General features: G+C 41.6%; 1 protein-coding gene across 1 annotated transcript in view; it reads right to left on the bottom strand.

The window, feature by feature from the left end:
- Nucleotides 1-3,624: 3,624 nt before the first annotated feature.
- ACOX3 (acyl-CoA oxidase 3, pristanoyl) overlaps nucleotides 3,625-25,641 on the bottom strand; it is a 170,252-nt gene continuing 148,235 nt past the window's right edge. Inside the window, exons 15-18 of the mRNA XM_089691574.1 lie at nucleotides 23,423-23,597; nucleotides 17,397-17,464; nucleotides 13,773-13,859; nucleotides 3,625-10,835 (exon numbers count right to left, since the gene is read on the bottom strand). Of these exons, the coding sequence (XP_089547700.1) occupies nucleotides 10,716-10,835; nucleotides 13,773-13,859; nucleotides 17,397-17,464; nucleotides 23,423-23,597 (450 nt within the window). The 3' untranslated portion in view covers nucleotides 3,625-10,715. The remainder of the gene's footprint in view (nucleotides 10,836-13,772; nucleotides 13,860-17,396; nucleotides 17,465-23,422; nucleotides 23,598-25,641) is intronic.

Raw genomic sequence — 25,641 nt, 5'->3', positions numbered from 1 at the left:
TCCCGTTTGGCTGTGCATATCCTGAGGCGCTGGAGAGTACATATGATATAAAGAGGATGGAAACATGACCCCCACCCTTAGATTCCTTCTAATCATTGTAATACTATTATACTTGTGGATTCTATGCATTTCTATATGTTTATGCCTTTCTGTAACCACAATAATGCAATGTAAGTGCACCTTCATTCATGTCAATCTTTTGATATTTTTGACGTAAACTCTCTTACCCAGTCTAATAAAATACTTTTATAAAAAGAAAATGACAAATGTAAAAAAATGTAGGACTGTCACATTTATTTATATAAGTGTTTTAAGATTTCATTAGAGGAATCTGAAAGTGATGTAGGATACCCCTTTACATTTTCAAGAGTAAAAATGTATTAAATGAATCATGCTGAATCTAGGACAGACTCCTATCTATTGTGACTAAGTGCACTGTATCAAATCCAGGATTCACTAGTAATATTGATGAAACCACAGAATATTTTCATTATCTGATGATCTGGCACCTGGCTAATGTTTATGGCTGAGCCGCACAGTCCCGCTGTGCTCACTGGTACGCAGCAGTACACAGACTGTTCATTCCCCTATGATTCAGTGTCTGGAGTCAGTCCAGCTGTCAAACACCAGCACAAAGACTGAAATATGTCAATGACAAATGATCCAGACTTATTGTGCAGTCACTCAACATCATTGGGCTGATTCAAAAGTACACAATTCAGAATGATAAAGTAACCATGAGATCAGTGGTGTATTTTGGTTTTGTGCTGCCCTAGGCAAGACTAAAATCGGGCACCCCCGCATCTAAATTTGCCCCACCCTTTCATCTGCAAACTCCACCCATTCCTCTTTAGTCTCCACCTCTTCCTATTAGAGCTCCGCCCACTGACAACAATGGGGCGCTACTCCTCCCAGACACTAATGATGGGGCACTATTCCTCACACTGACACCAATGATGGGGCACTATTTCTCACACTGACACCATCATTAGTGTCAGTGTGTGAGGAATAGTGCCCCATCATTGGTATCAGTGGGAGGAATAGTACTCCATCATTAGTGTCAGTGGAAAGAATCATGCCCCATTATTGGTGTCAGTGGGAGGAATCGTGCCCCATTATTGGTGTCAGGGGGAGGAATAGTGCCCCATCGTTGGTATCAGTGGGAGGAATCGTGCCTCATCATTGGTGTCAGTGAGAGGAATCATGCCCCATCATTGGTGTCAGGGGGAGGAATAGTGCCCCATCATTGGTATCAGTGGGAGGAAGTGCCCCATCATTGGTATCAGTGGGAGGAAGTGCCCCATCATTAGTGTCAGTAGGAGGAATAGTGCCCCATCATTGGTGTCAGTGGGAGGAATAGTGCCTCATCTTTGGTGTCAGTGGAAGTGCCCCATCATTGGTATCAGTGGGAGGAATAGTGTCCCATAATTGGTGTCAGTGGGAGGAATAGTGCCCCATAATTGGTGTCAGTGGGAGGAATAGTGCCTCATCTTTGGTGTCAGTGGAAGTGCCCCATCATTGGTATCAGTGGGAGGAATAGTGTCCCATAATTGGTGTCAGTGGGAGGAATAGTGCCCCATAATTGGTGTCAGTGGGAGGAATAGTGCCTCATCTTTGGTGTCAGTGGAAGTGCCCCATCATTGGTATCAGTGGGAGGAATAGTGTCCCATAATTGGTGTCAGTGGGAGGAATAGGGCCCCATAATTGGTGTCAGTGGGAGGCCCGGAGGCATAGTGCTCCATCACTGGTGTCAGTGGGAGGAAAAGTGCCCCCTCATTGGTGTCAGTGACACCAATGAGGGGGCACTATTCCTCCACACTGACACTAATGATGGGGCACTATTACTCCCACTGACACCAATTATACTTACATCACTGTGCTGACCCCTGCTCCAGCCCGCGCTCCCTCCTTCAGGCACAGACACTTACCCATCAGCTGCCTTCCTTCTCCAGCCGCTCTCATCCTCTTCACTGACTCCAGCTGCTCCCTCACTTGATCTTCAATCTTTTCACTGCAGCTCAGCTCCTCCTCTTCAAGCTCCGCCTCCTCACCTGTGATTGGCCGCCTGTGTGCCTTTTCTGAGCTACAGATCTGGTGGCCAATCACCGGCGAGGAGTCAGAGCTTGCAGAGGGAGGGACAGGCTGCCATAGGCTGCCCGGTGATCACAGGGGTGTGGCCAGATTAGAGGGGCGGCTTGTCTTCCCACCCACATCGCGATCAAGATCCAGGAAGATGAAGACACCGGACGGACACCCTCTGCACCCCTCCTCCAGCAGCACCTTGTGGACCGGATCAACGTGGGACACGAAGTCAGGTAAGACACAGCAGCCCCTGTCCCTTTCCCATGGAAGTGTCCCTTCCATGGGAAAGGGGGGGGGGGGGGCAGCACTGCCGAAATATGAGCCAGCCTATATTGGCACTATCTGGGGATCCTGTCCCTTCACGGAAAGTAATTCTTTGAAACAAGTACAACCAATCAGCCAACGGCAGTGTGTGTAAACCCCCCCCCCCACCCCAATGTCAGGTCCATACAATGTACAGACCTGGCAACAAAATGTATGTGAGAGACAGTAGATAGCCTGCAGTGGGCATGTTTGAGAATAGCTTTCATGAATCACAAGGAGATGTTCTTAGATAGCTAAATTCCAAACATAAGGATGTGGTGGACTAGAGAATTACAGTAATACCTAGAAAAACAACCTAGGCAAAAGGTTAGATGCAGGGCAGCCATCAGAAGTGTTGGGGCCCCTTATACAGCTTTAGGCCTGACCGCCAACATTCTCCAGGGCCTACCCACTGGCCATCCTACCGAGTCATTCAGTGCACCCACTTTTATTTTAACACTCTTACAACTTAATATATGAAACTGAAAAGTGTATTCCAAGCCATCAGTGTTTTCAATATTTGACAGTAAGGAATTATATTTTGGTAAAAAATATGAAGCCTGATACCACCACACGGTAGATTCTATTGAGCATGACCCAAATCTATCCTCCCCTAGCAGATCTAAGAAAACAAAAAAAATCCAATACAAAAATATTCGACAAAGAGATATCCCAATCCAGCAAAGAGACACCCCCATATATTCCGCAAAGAGATATCCCAATCCAGCAAAGAGACACCCCCATATATTCAGCAAAGAGATATCACAATCCAGAAAAGAGACAGCCCAACCCAGCAGATACATCCCCATATATTCGACAGAGACATTGCAATCCAGCAAAAAGACATTGCCATATAACAAAGAGACATCCCCATCCAGCAAAGAGACATCCCAATCCAGCAGAGAAAACCCCATATATTCAAGAAAGAGACATCCTAATCCAGCAAAGAGACATCCCCATTCAGCAAAGAGACAGCCCAATCAAACACACAGTCACAAACAGTCCAATCCAACAAAAAGTCACAACACAGGTCCACGCCCAGCAGCATTGTCAATTTACCATTGTAATGTATAACAACTAACCCCCCTCACATAAGGAAAAGTAAGCTGCAATATATTACATTTTTGTTTTAGCCTTACATGCACTATAATCCTAACACAATCCCTATTAGGCATATCATTTATTAGCAAAAAAAAAAAAGTAGGTAACAGTAGGAGATCCAGTGTATTCCACAACAAAAAAGCATAAGTCATTGTTTTATTGGTTACATTCTCTATGGAACATAAAACAAGGTTTAGGTAATTCTAGCAGTCTGGCTCAGTTTTAGGGACATTTGCACACAGATTTTGAGTTATACTATACACAGTTGTCCTCATATATGGAAAGTGCAAGGACAGCGTTTCTGAAACAACCAATCAGATTTTAACTGACGTTTTCTGTGGTCCAAGTAAACTTTTGACCAGAGGGATCCTTGGAAACAGCAGAAACACAGCATGATGCAACGTATCCCATGTAAACTGACTAACTCCTACACTGCATATGACGGAATGCGACCTGGCCATAGGGTAATATGTAATAGTTTGATTACAAATGCAGTAAAGATCTCTAAACAAAAGAGACATAAAAGAACACACAAATTACAAATATTTATTATGGAATGGAATGCAATTATGGATGGATATAGAAATCACATTTGTTTCCTAAATATACATCATTCACAATAAATTAATTGACAACACTTAACTGTTCAATGCTGTTTCCAGAATGGAGTATGGTATAGGGATGCAGCCTGAAGAATGAGGTCACATGAAGTGATCCCAAAACATATTTTTGGGGCCCCCACATTGCTTTACACAATATGCACTTAATAATTCAATTAACCTACATTCAAAAAGTTCCACTGAGAAACATAATTTGGGGGCCCCAAAATAAAAGTAAATGGATAGTGGCACAAATTAACCTAATGATAGCAAAGATTTCAACATACAAAAAATTGTATATGTCTGGTTTAGTGAATAGCACTGTAAATTCAAATCCCTCTACAAAAGTGAAATTGTCTTGCCTATTTGGATTTCTTGACCATGGAGAGTTGTTTGCTTTCCTCCCATAATTCAAAAGCATGTCAGTAGCCTAACTGGTCCCTGGGTCAAGTGGCTTCACTGTGTGTGCCTATATGATCCAGTCAATGGATTGAGAGCTCCTCTGGGGAGGGACTAATGTAATTAGTTTAAATGTGCTGAGAATATGCTGGTGTTATTTCTCTATTTTTAAATATAATAAAACTTCTGTTGAACCCTCAACCATTTACTTAATATTTTGGATAAAGTGGCAAAAGGTTGGAACTTCTGGGTTTTTTTTTGTTTGTCTCTTCACTCCACTCCACTTTATTCTTCCAGGTAAACAAAGGAGAAAATACACATACATGCCCCTCTGTCCCTTGGCAGAAACAAACAAACAAAAAATATATATAAATGAGTTCCTTAACCTTCCCTGTCCTTTTATTGCTCTTTGTGTTTCTGTTTGAAAGTTTTTATACCAAATCATACCAATGGGAATAGAGATAGCAATAAGTACCAAGCTGAGAATCGGAGCCTTCTACACTCTGGCCAAAACTAAAAAAGAAGTGTTGGCTGGAGTTCATTTTCAAAGGAAATATTTACTTTTAGTTAGTAATTGTCTAGTTAGCCAAAAGTGAAGTGAATGCATCATACAACATTGAATCATTTCCCATTCATATCCCACCCAGTGTAAAAATTTAAACAGCCGTTAATTGTTACTTATTAGAATAATATGTAATATTAGGGTTTGGACATTGCCTACAAATGTCTCCATGAGGCTCGTTGCCAATCAGGCATCTGTATGTGTACTTCCAGCAGGTTATATCTCACAAGCACAGTGAGTGAGCTGTTTGTCAATTTACAGTGCACAATGCTTTACTGAACCAAGGAGTTGTACCTCTGATCAGCTAAACAGACTTCACAGATTTGCTATAGGGAACTTATGACTGCTGATTTTTTACAATAGGAATCACACTTGTCTTTATTAAATAAGCCCTCATCACTCTATATTACATTTTTGTCCTTGGGGTCAGAGAGCCTTGAAGTTTACAAAAGTAGATTTACCATCTAAACAGAATAGGTCACAGCGACTTCTATTGATTGTTATTAAAACAAAGTAGAACTATCAGTTTATCCCTGAGACCATCTTACTGGAATAAGTGTTTCTGCAGAACAATGTACTGTCTGTTCTAAGATCAAGATCGGACTGATTCATGGCAATCTTATCTCTGCACTATGGTATACCCTGTGCTTTTCAGAAAGATATTTGTGCTCTGACGTCAACCTGTTTGATAAAAAATATTAAAAACATTGGTTAAAGAACCCAGAGAAGCCGAAACAAAGGCTTCCAACTATTTAATTAATTTGCTCTAGAAAAATATAAAACCAGCTTGTTTATCTTTGGCATGTATAGGTAAAGCTAGCCATACACAGTCAATTGAAAGAAAATTGAATGTTTCGTCCTCTGGCCGGCTATTGTATTCAGACAGCTGCAGCACCTACTGTACAGCGATCTGATTACCTCAGCATTGGCTGCATTGGAGTAGATACAGTCAATGGGGTTGATTTACTACAGGGAAATAGAGTGTGCACTTTGCAACGTGCAGTTGCTCCAGAGCTTAGCAAATTACTTCTATCGCCCAATCCAACGTGTGAGCAAAAATGCTGTTTTTATTTTCCTTGCATATGATTGGGTGTTCTTTGCAAAGTGAAGCTTTACTTCACTTACTAAGCTCATGAGCAACTGCACTTGCAGAGTGCTACTGCACTTTGCAAAGTGCACACTCTATTTGTCTTTAGTAAATCAACCCCAATGCTCAGTGACAATTTCCTAGGCAACTCCTTTGATTTTAAATTGAGATTCGTCTAGCCAGGTGGTGTCACCCGGGCCACCCACAGCTCAACTTTAGCTCATTCAGCAGGAATGAGCCAAAATGTGAGCCATGTCAGTCTAAGCCCTGGTTCACACCGATGCGACTTGTCATGCAATTTGATAGTTTCAAATCACATGACAAGTCGCACCCTATTGTCAGCAATGGAACCAACCATTCAAATCGGTGCAACTCTGACTTGCCTAGACATCGCTGCATGAAGTCGCACAGATGTTATCCAAGTCGCATTGACATGCGGCTTTAAGATCGTGCTACTTCAAGTGATATCGCACAATTTCAAAGTCGGATCCAGTGTGAACCAGGGCCTAGAGATTTTCTGAAGTTTCCAACTGTGTACTTGAGCTTTGTATTTATACTGCCACTAGACAGCAGGGATCCCACAGTAATACCCACAAACCAAACATCTCGGTGGACATACAAAATACATATTTACTGTAAAATGATTTAAAGACTTGTTTTATGAATTTGTCATAACACCCACAGATACATACAGTAGTTACCTGAAGCTGAACGATGATCAATACATAGAAATGTCTTTTTTAAAAATGCAAGCAGTGGAAGCACCTAAATCTGAGCACAGCTGAGCTGAAGTGCAAGAGAAAAGAGTAGAACATAAGCCAACCAATTTATTTGCTGACACGATGCATGCTCATGGGAGGAGGAAGCAGAGTGATAGAGAAATGATCTCTTCACTGTGCTGCTTATCTTTTCACTGTCCAGTCACAGGCTGAAGTGGGTCCAAGGTGGCTTGGGCTCAGAGGAAGTGGGCTGATGTCAGCCTTTAGACTGAGGGCATCTAGTGGAAGAGAAAAGTACTGTGGGGGAATCTCTTCTCTGGATTGTAGGTGAATATTGCAGCAAAAGCTGATTTTGCAGTTTTATCTTTAACAACCTATTCAATTTTATCTTGTTATTTTTGACTGGAGGTCTGCTTTAAACATATAGGAGAAATACTATAATCCATACTTACATGCTGTGTGTATTTGTATGTCAGCAAGAAATTCCTTAAAAAAAGAGTTCCTGGCAGTCAAGGTGCTGCCTCTCTGATGTAGACACTCTGATATTGCATGTACACTTCTCCCTGCTGCAGTGTAGCTGTACTAGAATATATTACAAGGTGTAAGACACATCCAGTTACATTCATTAGTACAGATTCCAGTACAGAAACAATCTGAAGTTCAGCACATTTTGTGACTGTGATTCATCAGATAATAAGTCAAGCATGAAACAAATGTACCTGCCAGTAAACTAATTAAAAACTGGAATTGATACTGAGCGGACATGGATAAACAGACAAAATGTAATGTTTCTTTTTCCAAGGTATTTCAAAATCAAATATATGTAACCCCTTGTGTGCCAAGATATGTTTTTTAAACATCCTGCTAGTCAATGGGTTAACACAAGTTCCCTGCTGGTATTGATTCTTTTTCAACCGACTCTCGGCTGTCATGTAAAAGTGATCCAAACAGCTATAGAGCCACCTCATCACTTTTACAGTACATTGTATAGCCCAGGGGTAGGCAACCTGCGGCTCTCTAGCTGTTTCAGAACTACATTTCCCATGAGGCATTGCAACATTACAAAATTGACAGTTACAGCCATGGCTTGCAGAGGCATGGTGGAACTTGTAGTCCTGCAACAGCTAGAGAGCCGCAGGTTGCCTACCCCTGGTATAGCCTGTTCACCCTGCACCTGCCGGAGTCGATTGTGGTAAATGATTTCCGGATGTCAAGCAGGAGGAGAATAGGGAACATACATTCTTCTATCTCCTCTGTGATGAATGAACCTGGAAGTAATTTGGATGTTGTCACTTCTGGGTGCAGAGCTGTCATTAGCCGGGGAAGCAACTAACCAATAGTGCTTTCTGTTCTGGGCCTCGTGGTGGTCCCATCATGTGTGGATTTGTCAGGGAGAAATTCCAAATTCCAGCTTTGTTTTTAACGCATGCTGTTTGTTGTACTGAAATATCTATCTTAGCTGGGTCAGTATTATATGTTTTTTGATAGAACATATTGTTATATTTCTATGATGGTGTGGTGTCTTTACATTAGAGAATACCCTTGTGTCAATATGTGAGCAAACCCTATTTTCGAAACGCGTCAAAGGTCTCCATATTCACCAATTTATGGCGAAAGATGTTACTTTTGATCATTGAAATAGTAATGGTATTTTTTTTTTAAAGAAAGTGAAAAGGACACGATGGGCAGGAAGCATATTTCAGTAAAGATCCTAAGAAAAATATTTGTATCTCCTCTTCATCTGCCCCTTTTATATAATGGGCTAAAGACATTGAGACCATGCCTGAAATGACTTATTCCTCCACCCCAGTGTTGTCACATTCTGTTTGCTATTAGGCCATACCAATGTCTGCTGTAGCATGAAAAAAATATTATACATCAGAGATGAATGATTTTCAGACCTTGAAGCTCTGTTAGAAGATAAAGGAATTGAGAGCTACAAAGGATTTGCATGCAGTGATCAGCACTTCTGAAACTTAGAGTTGACAACTGCAGTGGGGGAATGGAAATATATGTTCATTTAAAATAAAGATATACATTATGTTCTGACATTTTTCAGAACTTAAAACATTTAAAGGAAATCTGCAGAAACATAAAAAAAAAGTTCTCAGGCTGATTTGTAACATATTCTATGAAATAAACAGCAGTTCTTTTTAGTCTTTTACTTTTTATGACAGTGGCAGTTGGTGAGTCATATGGCACATTCACCTACCAACTGCTACATGATGGCACATGGAAGGGTGAGGCACACAAAAGCAGGAGGACAGAATTAAAATAGAAATAATACATGATCACTCCGCATTATCTGTAGCCCCTAGTCACATTCTAAAAATCCAAATGGCTGTCCTCTGGTTAAAGCTACAGAAACCATTATCTGAGTGAAAAAAACACAAATTCATCTGATGCTTACTGTTCACTGAGCAGTAAGATATTCAAATGGTGCTGCTAAATACAGATGCAATGTTACTTCTCTGGTATTATACAGGATTTATATAGCACCAACAGTTTGCACTGCACTTTACAATATAAAGAGAGACGGTAGAGTTACAATACCATTTAGACCAAAGGGTTAGGGAGGCCCTGCTCATGAGAGTTTACAATCTAAGAGGGGTAATGGATATAAAAGGTAATAACTGTGAGGGGATACATTGATGGAGAAAGTTGTTAGGTAGGGGTGGGATGGCTACCCTGAAGGGTTGATTTTTCAAGAATCTCCTAAAGTAAGTAGGAGATAGCTGGACAGATTGCGGGTAAGGAGTTCCAGAAGATTGTTATAGGCTCTAGAGAAGTCCTGGAACCAATCTTGGGATGAGGCAATGAGGGAGCTAGAGAACAGGAGTTCTTGGGAGGAGCAAAGAGGACAGTTTTGGTGATATATTGAAACCAGGTTGGTGGGGGCAGAATTGTGGATGGGTTTGTATGTTGTTTTCTATTTGCTGGGCAAGCAGAAGCCAGTGGGGGAATTGGCAGAGAGGTGGCAGTAACTGAGCAGATGGTAATGTGGATGAACCTGACAGCAGCAATCATTATTGGGGATAGTCTTTGTAGTGGTAGGTCAATGAAGAGGGCGCTACAATAGTCAAGATAAGAAAACAAGGAGTTAAAACTTTACAGTGCACAGATGGCATATGCAAGCAAAAATCAAAGCTTAACATGTAACTAAACCCATCGATTTAACATTTGCTCTTGCTCTCAACCAAACTATCAAACCATCAAATGGCTGGTGCCATAACTGATCACATGTGCAGCACCATGGCAGTTGAAGACCAAACAGAGGAGAAGATGGCAGCTTCCATGGCTGAAAACGATAGGATGGTTTAGTTCCACTTTAGGCTAGGCTCACATCTGTGTGGGTGGTGCCTCAGTGGGATCCACACAAATTACCAAAGCTGCAACCACCCAGAGTGAAATGTGTGACCCGGGGTGGGTGCAATTCATCTTAATGGCACACTGGCCACACTCTAAATCGCACCCGCACTGGGAACCATGGTTCCTATGCAGGCTGTAATTTCCAAAGTAGCAAAGGGACTTCTTTTCTGCATGTGATACGGGCATGGCAGCCCCATTCAAATGAATGGGCTGTTGTGCCCGCGCAAACCGTAGCCCGCAAGGCCATGTAGATGTGAACCTAGCCTTAAAGAGCAGAATGCAGAACAACCAATCAGAATCCATCTTCCACTGGTCTGATTTAAGTTAGGTGTATTCTGATTGGTTGGTGTGAAATAAAGCATGTCACTTTTGACGTCTTGTTTTGTTTAATAAAGCCCAAAGATTGTACATGACAGACTATTTTAGTTATTCATCATTTTGACACATTGTACTCCTATTAAATGCAGTGTTCATTGGCACATACACACATCAGTTCACAGTTGAGATCTCAGTTTGCCAATTACAGGTTTATCAGCGCAGAAATCTGTCCACCAAGATGGCCGCTCCAGTACTTTCTCTCCCTGCAGAACGGCGGACCAGAGGTTCTTGTACAGCTGCAAAACATCACCAGAGTTAGACTGTAAACAGATGTCATACTAGCAAAGCTACAGCTCAAGTGATACATTTTACTGGCTGTCCGGCAGTTTATGGAGACATTGCTCAATATGCATGGGCCAGCTGAAGTTCACGTTTATTTTAAAAATGACCATTCAAGGTGTCAAGATGCTCATATAATTAGGTAACATTGTCAATGTGATATAAATAGATACATTTTGTATTTGTCAACAGTGTATTGCCCTGGAATTTTGCTTGTGCTCGTTATCACTCAGGAATGAATCCCCACAAAGTCCGTTTCTTTACAAACATGATAAAAATATTGGCCTGATTGTAAACAATGCAAACACAAAGTGCATAAAAACCAATAGTGGTTGGTCACGCTGAAAGAAACACGTGCATTCAAACATTTTTAATGGGCTGTAAAACAACTGGAACGCTGAGAAAGAAAACAACTAGAATGCAGAAAAAGAAGTGCAAGCACCACTTTTTCAGGCTACACCACATTGAACCCCATGGTACTGTGGTAACGTGATTTGGTGGCCACAAATGCGCTGCGGTTGCAAGATGCATCTTGTGTGGTATTAACAATCATTTGGCACCTGCGCACGTCTCGCAAGGGCAACGCATTCACTTGTGCTGCAGGAAACGTACACGGAATATGCCTTTCCTGCCCCATGTTTTCGTGTGAACGGGCCCAAACTTCCCCCTCCTACACCACTATTGGACACCTGGACACATTTATTTTTTGGGGGGGAGCGGGTAACTGGCTTTGACAGCTACTTGCTCCCACTTCCACTCCAATTGCCTAGGTGATCCAAGCAGCAGTTCGGCTCTCGCCCTTTGCTCACAGCTTTCTCGGATATATCACGGGTCCCATAAGGCTGTGGGACTATTCCCAAAGCTCAGCATGCGAAGTGGAAAGCCAGTTGTGAAGCTGGAAGGAGTCACAACCGACTTTCCTTCCCAAACATGCCAGTGCCAGAGACCCAAAGACCAGTAAAGTACCAGTCTGGGTGAGGACAGCGCTGGATCCCTGGACAGGTAAGTGTTCTTTTAATAAAAGTCAGCAGTTACAGTATTTGTACAGGAATGAAGATCCTCTTTAGGATACAGATTCAAGCTTTCATTGCCCAACTTTGATTTTCTAGTGTACATCTGAATCTGATTTATTGGTATGATTTGTCTAAAACAGCTCTTCCCACCAGCAGCTAGGATGATCAGCTTAAAGCTGAACTTCACCCTCTCAGTCAACACTGATTATTTTGAATGCTTATGCTGCTAGCATTGGTAAAAAGATAAAAAAGTATATCATATTTACTTGTTTTAAACTTTTTTTTTAATTTCTTCAGCTAATTCCTGGTTTTGAGGCCTAAGCAAATGTTGTCATCGCAGAAGTCTTCAGGAGGGGAAGAGGGGTTTTCTTAGCTAAGCACACCCCTCCTGTCGGCATGCCTGAGCTAAGCACAGATGGATTCCAGGAAGTAAAAGTTCCATGAATCATCTGATCTTACTTAAGATGGTACTTACCAAAACTGCTAGGGAGGTGTTTTTCAATGTGATTTCTCAGCAAAATAAAGTATGGAGACATGGATGGATGGGCAACTTTGCTTTGAATATGAAAGAATGAATGAAATTTTGGTTTGGGGTACTCAGATGCAACTAACCACTTCCTGTCCAGCCATTGCATATAAACGGTCGGACGGTGGCAGTGCAGGGGCGGGTGGCCATTTATAAATGTCCTCCCCGCCCCCTGCTTGTGCATGCTCCCTGGGAGCGCGTAGCACCGCGATCCGGTGCCCGCTGTGTCCGGAGGACACAGTGTAACACCGATCGCTGTACGGGACCTCTGTGTAAGGTCCCGATCATGTGATCACTGATTGGCCAGAGTAGTAAGCAAGATGTCACTTCTGACATCATTGCTTACTACGTGTGAAATCTGTGAATGATCACAGAGGTCACATGGTACAAGGCTATTCACAACAGCCTTGTACCATGTGACAAGCTGTGAACAATCACAGCTCACACAGTATTTCTCAATGGCTGCAAGAATGCAGCCAGAGAGAAGGAGAAATGATTTATTTTACAGCCTATATGGGTATAAAAGCAGTCAGTGTAAGAAAAAAAAAAAAATCTTCATCACCCCACACAAGTAGTACAGTGTCACTATGGTGACACTGTACTGCTAGGGTGACAGTATGAAAAAAAAAACCCATAAATAATAATATAAAAAATAAAATAAAAATGTAAAAAAATTGTTTAAAAATTATAATTTTTGGTTATAAACTAATTTGGGTTATTTTTTTTAATAAAAAGATAACTGAATAAATTTTGGCCAAGATTTATGAAGAAAGATTATTTATTTGCAAAATTCTATAAGAAAAACACTTTTCAAAATTTTTGGACTTTTTCATTTATATAGTAAAATAAATAAAAATCCCAGTGGTGAACAAAAACCACCAAAATAAAGCTTTATCTGTCTCAAAAAAATGCTAAAAAGTTCATAGGGGTACAGTGTTGCATGACGGCGCAATTGTCATTCAAAGTGTGATAGCGCTGAAAGATAAAAATTGGCCTGGACAGGACGGGGGTGAAAGTGTCCAGACTTGAAGTGGTTAAGTTCCGCTGTATGAGAACACCTATGCTCCTTCTTGGGCTATGCTTGTGACTTTGGTTGTGCTCAGGATCTTAATAGGACATCATCCTACTGAAATACTCAAAAAGCCAAACATGTGTACACAGTGGAATTGCTGCTCACTGGGTTCAGTAGACCCTCCAAGGTCTTAACTGAGCACAGTCGGATGCAGGTGAGATTCTGACGTCCCCCTTGAAAGCTGTCAATCCCAACCTTGTGAATATAGCCCATAGTGACAACTATTTTTCACCTTTGTAGAAAAGCAGCACATATTTTACCAAATGCTGTGTAATAAATATACCTCTCCGTCAGCTCTGGCAATCGGTGCGTTTAAAATGAAGTCTGGAGGTGCGATGGCATCCACTAGAGACACTGCATCATCTTTCAACTGTGTGAGAAGGACAAAAAAGTTGGCAGGAAATATTACTTTCCGTAGTAACAAAGACATAACATAGCAGGAGTAAACGGTTGCTACAAATGGAACACAAATTGTAATGTGAGAGCTCACACTTGCAGAGTTCTATTAGGGGATCACAGAATTCTGTTTTATTGTCTCAGTGCCAATCATCTGTCTTTTAAACACAGATTTTCCATATGTTATCCCTTGTTATGGGAGAAAACTATCCTCACCACTTGTTAGCAGTAAAACCTCTGGTAGCATTATAATGATACAAGAAGACTGTCTGATCAGTGTGGATGCATGGGATGTCATGCTGCTTTTAATGCAACATCTGAATCTCTATCATTCAGTAAATGGTTTCTCTGTTCAAATTGGACATGCAAGTGGCCAACAAAATGGTATATGTGGATGAACTGCACACTGGGATAGATGGTAATTCAGAATGAATCTGCCAATTTAAAAATGGACTCATGTCATGTGGTAGATACAGCTGAACTGTGGATAAAAGGACTTGTATGATGTAGTTTTTTAATAGCACTAACCAGGGGCGGACTGACAACTCATGGGGCCCCTGGGCAATAGGGGATCATGGGGCCCCTGTGTTCTTGCCCAAACTCAAAAGAGCCTATGAAAAAGGTACCAGGGGCATCTCATGGGGCCCCCTACTTACCCCGGGCCCTCTGGCAGTGCCCGAGTTTCCAAATGGTCAGTTCGCCCCTGGCACTAACACAGCAGTTTTCGCTTTTTTAACCCCCCCTGCAACTTGGATTTATTACCTGTTATGCTTTATTCACATGGGTGCAAAGACCTGTGCTCAGTGCAGAGAGCTGTGTTCATGCACCTGGGAAATGACAGGTGTCCCAGCAAGCCCTGTGAAGTCAGCCTGTCAAAATCAATCACAGCCCGAGAACCCAGGCAGATGTAGGGATCTTCCCACACATGCCAGTGTTTTCATCTGTACAGGGATGGACACGCCACACTGGACGCAGTAAACCCTGCATAGATGTACACACTAGCATTTGTGGGAAGATCAATACAGCCGCTGTATCTCTCAGGCTGGTTTTGATTTTGACAGATTTGCTGTATGGATCACTTGTCATTCCCTGGGTGCATCACATGACCCATTTCACAGGGGTATGGACTCCGGTCCATGCTGCTAGACTGTTCCTGGCAGCCTCTTCCCTCCTACATTCCCCGGTGCAAAGGGTCTAGGTTCCTCTGACATCATCAAATCGTATGCAGAGACTATAGCCCTGCATTGGACATGGGGACACTGAGGGACAGTTCACTGCTGGGGAGTAGAGGATCAGGTAAGTAAAGGTGATTTTTTTTTTCTTCAAATTATATGAGCAGTTAAATCTTGCAGTGCAGGAGCAGCCCCACTGCAAGAGAGGGGTTTTCAGTTTTCCAGAGTTCAGTTTTAATACTAGTGACAGGCGCAATCATGATGACATATATTATTTTCCCATTGCTACACTATCATATCTGGCTTTTATCAGCTAATAGAACTGTACTTTTCTAGCAGTGCTAGACTTAACGTGGCTCTTCAGTCAATTCTGTCAAAATTAAAAGTCAGCAGCTACAACTGGAGCTTTTGACTGTTAACACTCACCTGTCCGAGGATCCAGCGCCATCCTCACCTGAGCCAGTTCCTTCACTCCCTGGTGACTTAACTGTGACCAGCCGGCTGCACTATTTGTGGCTTCAGATCCAGCTGCCCACTGCACATGCACGAGCCGTGTTGCGGTTAGTGAATGGTCCCTCAAAACCAGACACCTGCTCCCCCCCGCCCAAAAAAATATGTGCCAAAAGTTAAAGAGGGGGAGGGAGGAAGAGAAAGAGCAGAACCTAACCTTTTGGGTGAAATTCTGCTAAATATTTCTGACGATTCCTGCTAAATTGAATGAAATTTGAGGCATGGCTGGCCCTGCGAGCTGCACCCAGTTCAGCAAAATATGATATAAAAATCGACCAGGCCAGGTGGAAAATTATCAGCCAAACACTGACAGCATCTTTTATGATGATTAGCATGGATGGGGGAATACCACTTCTTATGGTGACTGGAAATCTTGTAAAGCTGCCCATGGATGTGAAATGCCAACACTACTCTATTGTTATATGGGATGTCAGACCTGTGTAAAAGCCTCCTAAAGGTGGTTTGTTGAAACCTTATTTTTATTTAAGAATGTGTAAAGAAAACCAAAAATGGCTAATAGCAGTCATTTCCAGCATAATGGAAATATGTGCGACTTTGACCTGCTTGTTCTTGGTGGTTGGTTCCCTGTTACTTTAGGGGTATTTGAACCTTAAAGTGAACCCTTCATTTACATTAAGTTGATAATCTAATCATTTTTCAAAGAGTGGGTGCTAAACGTACATTTCATAGTTAACACTCTCTACACAGCTCCAGATTTAGGCCTGAAATTGAGCTCTCCCACACCCACTGTACCTCAATCCAGAGCAGGTGTTTCTTTGCTGCAGGCGCAGTATAATGATTTTCTTTGGGGCGCAAAAATTTAAGGTGGTTGTAAACCTCAGACTTGAAATATGAACAAATCATATCCCTCTATAGTGTGTGCATGTCTCAATTAAGAGCACTAAGTGTCATTTTTGTTTGCTGCTTCGTTCCTCTGCTATCAGCATGAAACACTTCTTACAAGTTTTCCTGACACCTTGAGAAAAATGGTGACAGGGGCCTGTGACTGACAGCCTCAGCTCTGTTTCTGTGAGCAGGGGGGCGTGTCTCTTCCCTCCAATCAGCTCTTAGAGCTCTCCTCACTGAGCTCTGCAGTGTTTAAATTCAGCTCCCCGCCTGTAGTTTTCTGAAAGCTCAGACAAGCTTTGTGAGGTATGGACTTTGAAAGGATGTAGAGAAGAGAAGACTGCAGATAAACAGGTAAAACTTATGCAGGAGGATTTGTTTCATCTTTGTGTATCGCCTGAGGCCAGTCACTTCACTGGGTATACGTAAGGGTTTACAAGCACTTTAAACTTTGCTGGTAATATCAGCTTTTTAGTAAAAGCTGGAAAGAGAAACAACGCCAGAAGAGATAAAGAATTTAGAACTAGGGAGATTATGTTGGCCCCTATATTTATTTAAGAAATGATGAAGAAAATAGTGCCGCCATTGCAGGACAACAATCGATAGAAAAGACTCTGCAGAGGACACAGATGAACCCATATTGAAGGTACTGTATGGTACATTTTTTTTTTTGATAGGACTGACCATACTATTTAAAGTAGTAAACAAAGAAAATGTACAGGGGACAATTTCATGGGAAGGGAATGAAAGGTGTTATGAGGAACAATGCAAACTACAGAGGAGATAATTCTTCATAATACATTGCTTGCAAGATACAGTATATGATAACATGCAAAGTGCAGTAACTCATACAAACCACCTTTCCTGTTCGGATTCAAAACAAAATTTGGCTACTATATGTTACTGAATTTTACTGGTCAATGCTATTCTTTGCACAATATACTTGAATAACTGTACTTCTTAATGATATTATTTATTTGTACCTCTGCACACAGCTCTAGGACAGCATCTTGTATGACTTTTCCTGGCAGTTCACCAGTACAGTAACCACCTGTAAAAAAAAGGCATGATTCAACCACTACAAAAACTGAGCAAATACTAGAAAAATGTATAATGTACACCTAATTAAAGCCTAACTCAAGGTTTACATTTACTTTGAATAGTTTGTTTGGGCCAAGCTGGCCTAAACAAACAACTTCCTTTACTAATAGATGTGCCCGCTGTCAGCAATATATAAGCTGTAAGTAGCATCAGCTACATACAGTATACAGCGTTCTATTTGGCAGTAGTACGGGGACTTCCAATCTGCTGCCAAAACCAAGAAGGGCTGAGCACTGCTCAGCCATTCACAGCAAGCCTAGTAAATGTTTTTATCAATCCTCCGATTGGCTGAGGTGGAGAAACGGATGGATGATGTCACAATCTCCTCTTCAGCCAATCAGAGGAAGCCTTTTATTCATTGATAAACTACAAAGCTTCCTGAGAATGGCTAAGTAGCACTCAGCTTGACTTGATTTTTTACCACCAGCAGACCAGACGTCCCCATACTGCTTCTAGAACACAGCACTGCTTACTGTATGTGGCGGATGCTACATACAGTGCTGATAGCAGGCACATCTAATAATAAGGAAAGTTGTTATTATTATTATTATTATTATACAGGATTTATATAGCGCCAACAGTTTACTCAGCACTTTACAATATAACGGGAGACAATACAGCAACAATACAGTTCAATACAAGAGGGTTAGGAGAGCCCTGCTCCTTGGAGCTTACAATCTATGAGGGAGGGGCTAGTGGTACAAAAGGTAGTAACTGTGGGGGATGGACTGGTAGGAGGAATAGAAGATTCCATTATTAGCTGAAGGCAGGATAGGCTTCCTTGAAGAGATAGGTTTTCAGGGATCGCCTAAAAGTGAGTAGAGTCGGTGACAGTCTGATAAATTGGGGTAGAGAGTTCCAGAGGATGGGGGAGGCTCTGGAGAAGTCCTGGAGATGAGCATGGGAGGAGGGGACAAGGGAGCTAGAGAGTAGGAGGTCATGCGAGGAAAGAAGAATACAGTTTGGGTGATATTTGGAGACAAGATTGGTGATGTACTTTGGGGCAGAGTTATAAATGGCTTTATACGTTATTGTTAATGTTTTGAACTTTATTCGTTGGGCAATGGGAGGCCATTTAAAATAGACTGAAGAGGGGATAGCCTGTGATTAGGTAGGCCAATGAGGAGGGAGTTACAATAGTCAAGCCGAGAGATAACAAGGGAGTGAATAAGTTGTTTAGTGGATTCCGAGGTTAAGAACGGGCGTATCTTGAAGATGTTGTGAAGGTGAGGTCTACAAGATTTGGACAGTGATTGGACCTGGGGCTGAAAGGACAGATGGGAGTCTAGGATTACACCTAGTGCCCTGGCATGAGGGGAGGGACTGATGATTGTGTTATTGATCTTGATGGAGAAGTAATTTGTTTAGGACAGCTTGGTCCAAACCAAATATTTAAAGTAAAAGTAAATCTGGAGTTAGGATTTAAGGGACACTTTTCATGAGTAAAATATTGGGTCTGCCATTGTTAACCCTTGCCTGTCATGATGAAGGTGGCTTCACCCAAAACCAGAGCCACTGACTTACAAGAACTTCAATGAATCTCCTAGATTGTAAGCTCGAAAGAGCAGGGCCCTCGAACCCCTCGTGTATTGTTTTGTTACTGTATTGTCTCATGTTCTGTCCCCCACTATAATGTACAGCGCTGAGCAAACCTTTTGGCACTATATAAATACTGTACAATAATAATAATAATAAGCTCAGAGCAAAGTCAGGACATCATGCATCTCCACATCATCGACTCAGAAAGTCCAGAAGCCATCCATTCAGCACGGCAGCAAGGCAAAAAGAAAACTGCAGTAGACAACCTTAGCAAAGGCAGCCTATATAATGCTCTCATGACATATTTTCTTTGATGATTGGTTGCTGTGGGATAGCGCACACCACTAATCTTTACCCCTAATTTAGCCTGTAAAAAGAATAATATAATTACAATAATAAATACTTTACTAATCTGCTCTGACAATTGTTTATATATTTCAGAATATTTAAAATAAACTAAAGATCAAAGCTAAAGTCATTTGACTTATAACGAAAAGTTTATTCTCCATTTTAGAGAATGTAAGTGTATGATTTGTTCTATCCTGCTAGGGATTAAGTAATTGTTTTACACAGCACATATGAACAATCTTTTTGTAACATAATCTGTCCGAATACTTCCAGAGACAACACTGATTCCTCTGAACAAACAGCATATAAAATCTCATATTATTACGTTTATGTACCTTCTTCACCCTCTCATATAACATTAGTCTATAAAAAAAAAGTACATTAAAAATCGGGTTTGGGGGAAAGTCACTGATTTTAAAAAAAAAAAAACCTAACCACATCATACGACTTAATAATAATAAAAATTCTAATTCACTTGTAACGCACTGCATTGTTACTGATTGCAGATTGTTAAATGGCCACAAGATGGCGGAGCTCTGCAGTTTAGTTGACATAGGAAATCGTATGCTGGGAATGCTGGGACTTGTATGCTGCATGTAGAATTTCTTCATTCAGTTTAGTTGACATACAACTACAGATCTCAAGTGAGCAAGCAAAGGGCATATAAAAGGGGAAAGCCCTCCTGCTGATCCAAGAGGCCACAGGCTGGATCGGGTTAAACCAGAGGGCGGAAATTGGAATTTTCAGACTGCTGATTGTACTGAGAAGCAAAATAGTTGATCCTGCATGCTAGTAGACCGAGTCATCATCATCAGCACCACTAACTCCACAGGAGGACAGCAAGAAAAGCCCCCCCCACCCAACAGTAAGGACATCATTTGGCACTGCTAGTTTGAAGGTCTGGGAGAGAGGGTTCCTAACGCATACCATACCATACCACACCATCGCATGTTACAGTTGTTGTTGTTGCCAGTTACTTAGGCCCGGGATCCTAACAACAAAGACTGCCACATAGAGACACAGACTCAGTATCTCAATCACTGCTGCCGCCTGTCTACACTTGTTGCCTAATTAAGTACTACACGCAGTATATCAGCCTTAATATTTTCTGCTTGCCTGATCGGCATGAACTGTAAAAAGTAAAATCCTCAGGCCTATTCTATTCCAAGAAGCAACAAGTTCCACCAGCCAAGTCTTGCACTTAAAGTCAAATTCAAAATCCTAACGCTGACGTACAAAGCTGTCCACCATACTGCCCCGAACTACATCACTGACCTAATATCCAAGTACCGCCCAGCACGCACACTCCGCTCCTCACAAGACCTCCTTCTCTCTAGTTCCCTGGTCTCCTCCTCCCATGCCCGCCTCCAGGACTTCTCCAGGGTGTCACCCATCCTCTGGAACTCCCTGCCCCAACCCATCAGATTATCACCTACTCTCCTCTCCTTTAGGCGCACCCTGAAAACCCATCTCTTCAGGGAAGCCTACCCCACCCCCTGCTAACTTGCCTCCCTCCTCCACTCTTCCTACCACTCCATCCCCCACAGCTATCTCCTCCTGTGCCACCACCCCCTCCCTCCTAGATTGTAAGCTCGAAAGAGCAGGGCCCTCGATCCCCTCATGTTTTGCATTGTATTGGTATTGTTCTGTCTCCCTTTGTAATGTACAGCGCTGAGCGAACTATTGGCGCTTTATAAATACTGTATAATAATAATAATAATAATAATAATAAAGGGACATGCTTCTGCTAAAGTCTGCTCCCACCCCTCCTCAGTTTGACTAACCACCATACACTTTTTGATACATTTAAAGTCAAATCCCAGCTTGTTGCCTTTAAAATAGAAGAACTCTGCTTGCTGTGTCATCATCTCTAGGGCAGTGTCATTTCTCATAATAAGGGACTACACCTCCATTGTGCACCAACGAAAAGAACTCCATCAAGCCTGCAGAAGAGTTTATCCCGCATTGTATGATAGGTTCTATATGGGACTTTTTGCTTAACAAAACCCACTCCTTTTCTGCTCATATGGGGTAAATTTTCTCAATAGGAGAGCTTTGATTAAACTCTGAGTCCTGCAGGAGAATGGGGACTATTTAAAGTTGTACTGTGCTGTACTTTGTTGTTTATTTCTCCTGTGTGGTTCACTTTTGAGCACATCATTTTGTGTGTATTTCTGCTAATCTGACTGCAATACAGACTACAGCAATACGTTGTGTGATTATTGTGTGTTATAGCAGGAAGGATACCTGCCCAAGGTATTACAGTGGGGTCAGAAGGGGTTGTGCTCCAGTCAAGGCTCAGAAGTGCACTTGGTAGTCTGACTTGGCAGGCTAATGTTGGGAATGCTTTATTCCCCCTCCATCAGGGATTTGATATTTTATTACATGGAAGTTTAAGATATATATCCCCTTGGTTAATTACACAGGTGCAGATAGAATATGGATGTGAATGGCTGTGTGTATGTGGTATTATTTTTGTTAGCACACATGGGAGTGTGCAATGAACCAGTAGGCATTTATATGTAAATTGTATATATAAACGAACCTATCCATATCATAACCACATCATAAACTATAGCAGTGTGTTAGTTACTTGGTCTTTTTGAACATTTTGGATATAACATGAAAAATATAATAATCCTGCCAATTGCAGTAGGATAGTGTAGCAGCCAGAATATCTTATAAAGTAGCACAGAGCAATACTACTGTATCACAGTGAATCCATGAACTACAGAACCCACAAAATCACATAAGACAAAGAGTCTGCAGCATGTCAAACAACAAAAAAGAAAAATTCCCAGCTCTAACTTGCCAGCCAGCCTGCAAACAAACCGAATTAACCTGTCTAACAGTATGCGCTAAAAACAGGGGTTTAGTTAGCACACATTTGCAATTACATGCGTAAGCTACAGAGCCTCGTCACGTCACCCCAATATTCTGTAGTTTCTAACTCTCCAATATTAAGAGAGTCTGCAGCAGCCTAGGATAAAATGTAAACTTCCCTCACCCACAAGACACAGGGATAGGGATACTGGCCAGACTGGATTCTATAGTCAATAATTATCATTCCCAACCATATTGTACTGGCACAAAGGATGTCTGCTGAATCCACAGGCTAACGTGTTCATTATAACAGGAAAATTATACTCTTCAGCAAAAGTATTTAAGTACTGATATGGTCACCCACAGCACCCAGAACAGTAGTGGTCTAAGTATGATGCATAGGGAGCCTCAACTGTGATCCCTGACATCAATAAGGGGGTTGCACATATTATTTGGTTTATGTAATGCTACAGAAAGCTGTAAGCTACACAATGCATTGTAAAGGAGATGGTCAGAGAGTGGGAACATGCTGCAGGAGGGAATAAAGACTGGAAGTATACTTCAGGGTTTTGTCAGAGATTTGGGACATATTAAAGACTAATAAACTAAATTAACAGAGACTGCTAGAGTTACAGTCTTTAAAGTCGCTTTACAAATTAAGGTTTCCACTCCTGACTGCTGGGTTCTGAAGGCCACACAACAAGTAACAAAGGGCTGCATGCAGTTCTTTCATTGCAGGTCGGGCAACAGGGACCTGGAAGCTCCAAGAAGTCCAGGGGTGGGTAGTGGTGGCTGTGCAACTACTCATCACAGTGATGTAAACACTAAACTACAATTCTTAGCATCTGTTTGAAGGATGCCATGGTGAAGACTGTTTTACGCGTTTGGTTTGAGGTGGTACATTTTGTGGTGAGAGTGGAGTGTAGTCTTCCCCTTCTATTACCCAGGCTTAGCCTCACAGCAGTGTGGGGATGGACAGGGATTAACCTGTTAAAAAGGTAGTCAAACTGAGCATGTATCATTTGACGTACAGCTGGTGTGTACCAGCCCCTACCATTGTAGTCTTACCCTGATAAAGTACCCCAACATTTCACTCCTACCCCAACAGAGTACCTCTACTATTTCATTCTTACCCTGATAGAGCACACCAACATTTCACTCCTACCCCATTGGAGTACCCCTACCATTTCACTCTTACCCTGATAGAGGACTGCCATGTGTTTGCTTAAGGACCACAGGCCATACAGGGTGCACAGCTTCTTCAAGACAGGCTGCAGGGAGATGGGAGTGCTGGAGTCATGGGTGTATTCATAGTATCTCTGTAGCACTGTATGCTCAATGAATGCCAGGGCCAATGATCGACAGTAATAGACCTAAAAAAAAAACAAAAAAAAAAAACAAAAAACAACGCTAGTTTGAATGGTCTTGATGTAATTGGTGAGATTATTCTGAGTCACAAGTCATGCAAAAAGTGGAGTACAACTATTTGCATGGAATATATTAAAAGACAAATATCAACCTTTCAATCTTTGGGATGTATAAAAAGGGAAATGAAACACGCCAGGCCAATACAGTTTTATGGAGTAACATGGAAGTGGGGTTAATGTCCCTTCAACGGACACAAAATTAGATCTTTTGCATGAATGGAAATGCTCTGGTTAAAGTTAGAAGTCTTACATAATTTAGTTAAAGAAATTGTGCAGCTGAGAATAATTGCAATAAGACTTAGACACAATGTCTTAGAGATCATCATAAGACCCTTTACCCCCTTAACAGATAAAATATTTAAAATATTTTATGAATGAAAAAGTGATTCATTCAATTCATTTTTCCAGTGACTATCAACATAATCAAATAGTGTAATGTAAATGCCAGTAGGGCACCCGCACTGCCAGTACAGCCTGTGCTGGTGCACAAAGAACTCCAATGGATATCAGGGTGTAAGGATAGGCAACCCACTTTGCAATCCTGATCAAGAGGTGCCTCTTTATAAGGGCCAGACCCCAAAAATAATTAAATGTTTAAAGCTATATTCAGGTAAGACATGAGAATGTTGTAGTTCAACTGACTCTGTAAAGAAAACCTACCTTGACCCTGGAGAGGGATTTGTGAAAGGTGTTGGCTTTCAACTTTAAAAGAAAAAAAGGTTTGACTATACCTGATCATCTTTCTGAACCATCCATCTGGCACAGTTTTATCTACTGACCTTAAAAAGTGATGTGCACAAGAGCATCTACTCTCCTGGGTCTCTCCCTCATCGGCTGAGACAGCAGCGGTAGCCATTGGCTCCCGCTACTGTCAATCACAGCCAGTGAGTCAATGAGGAGAAAGTGGGGGGCTGGGCTGAGCTGCGCTCCATGTGTGAATCCAAGCAGCAGCTTGGGTGCAAGCTGCTTGCTATGAAGCATTAGGCAGGGGGGAGGATTGGGGCTGCTCTGTGCAAAACCACTGCACAGAGCAGGTAAGTATACCATGCTTATAATTTCTAAACAAAAATAATATCTGCCTTTAATGTCAATTTAACCATCTCTCTATAAAGAGGACCTGTCACGGCCCATGCTGTCACAAGGGACGTTGTTCATCACTTGTGATAGCAATAAAGTTACATTTAAAAAAATTTAAGAGACAGTGTAAAAAAAATGTTTTAGATAAAATAAATAATAATAATAATAAAAAAAATTAAAGTGCCCCTGTTCCCCTGTGCTTACACACATATGCGAAGGCATACATCAATCTCGCACGCATATGTAAATCTCCTAAACTGGTAACCTGTAAAGGCATTTAAAGCGTCGCCTATGGAGAATTTTAAGTACCGTAGTTTGGCGCCATTCCACGGGTGTATGTAATTTTAAAGCTTGACATGTTAGGTGTCTATTAACTCAGTGTAGGATCATCTTTTACACTTTACAAAAAAATTGGGTATTATATTGTGTTTATATGTACTAAAATTCATTAAAATGCATTTTTTTCCTAACAAAGTAACAAAAAATTGCTACACCCATTTTATTTTTTAGGACCTCTTTTAAAAAAAAATAAAAAATAATATATATATATATATATATATATATATATATATGTGTGTGTGTGTGTGTGTATGTCATAATTGGCCCGGCAGGCAAGTAGTTAAACATGTTAATACAATTTCATTTTTAAATCTGCAGCTTTTAATAAATCTGGTGCTCCTACCATAAAGGTCCTTGCTATAAAACTTCCTGGTATAGGATGATAATGCTCTGATCCTGGCTCCAATTTGTTCTCCCGTATTGTCACTTTGCCAGAAGATTCCACAGTTTCCAGCAGCGGCAATATGGTTCTCAATGGGCCTCACCATGTAAGCTCTACCAGAACCTTTCCTACCAGTCACTGCAGAGCAGGGCAAATCATTTTAAAAGACAACTGTGCAACAGTAGCTGGTAA

Source organism: Staurois parvus, unplaced genomic scaffold (assembly GCF_062004578.1).
Source record: "Staurois parvus isolate SC_StPar_1 unplaced genomic scaffold, SC_StPar_1.0 ptg000564l, whole genome shotgun sequence".
Lineage (NCBI taxonomy): Eukaryota > Metazoa > Chordata > Amphibia > Anura > Ranidae > Staurois > Staurois parvus.
This window is presented reverse-complemented; position numbering and strand designations above follow the sequence as displayed.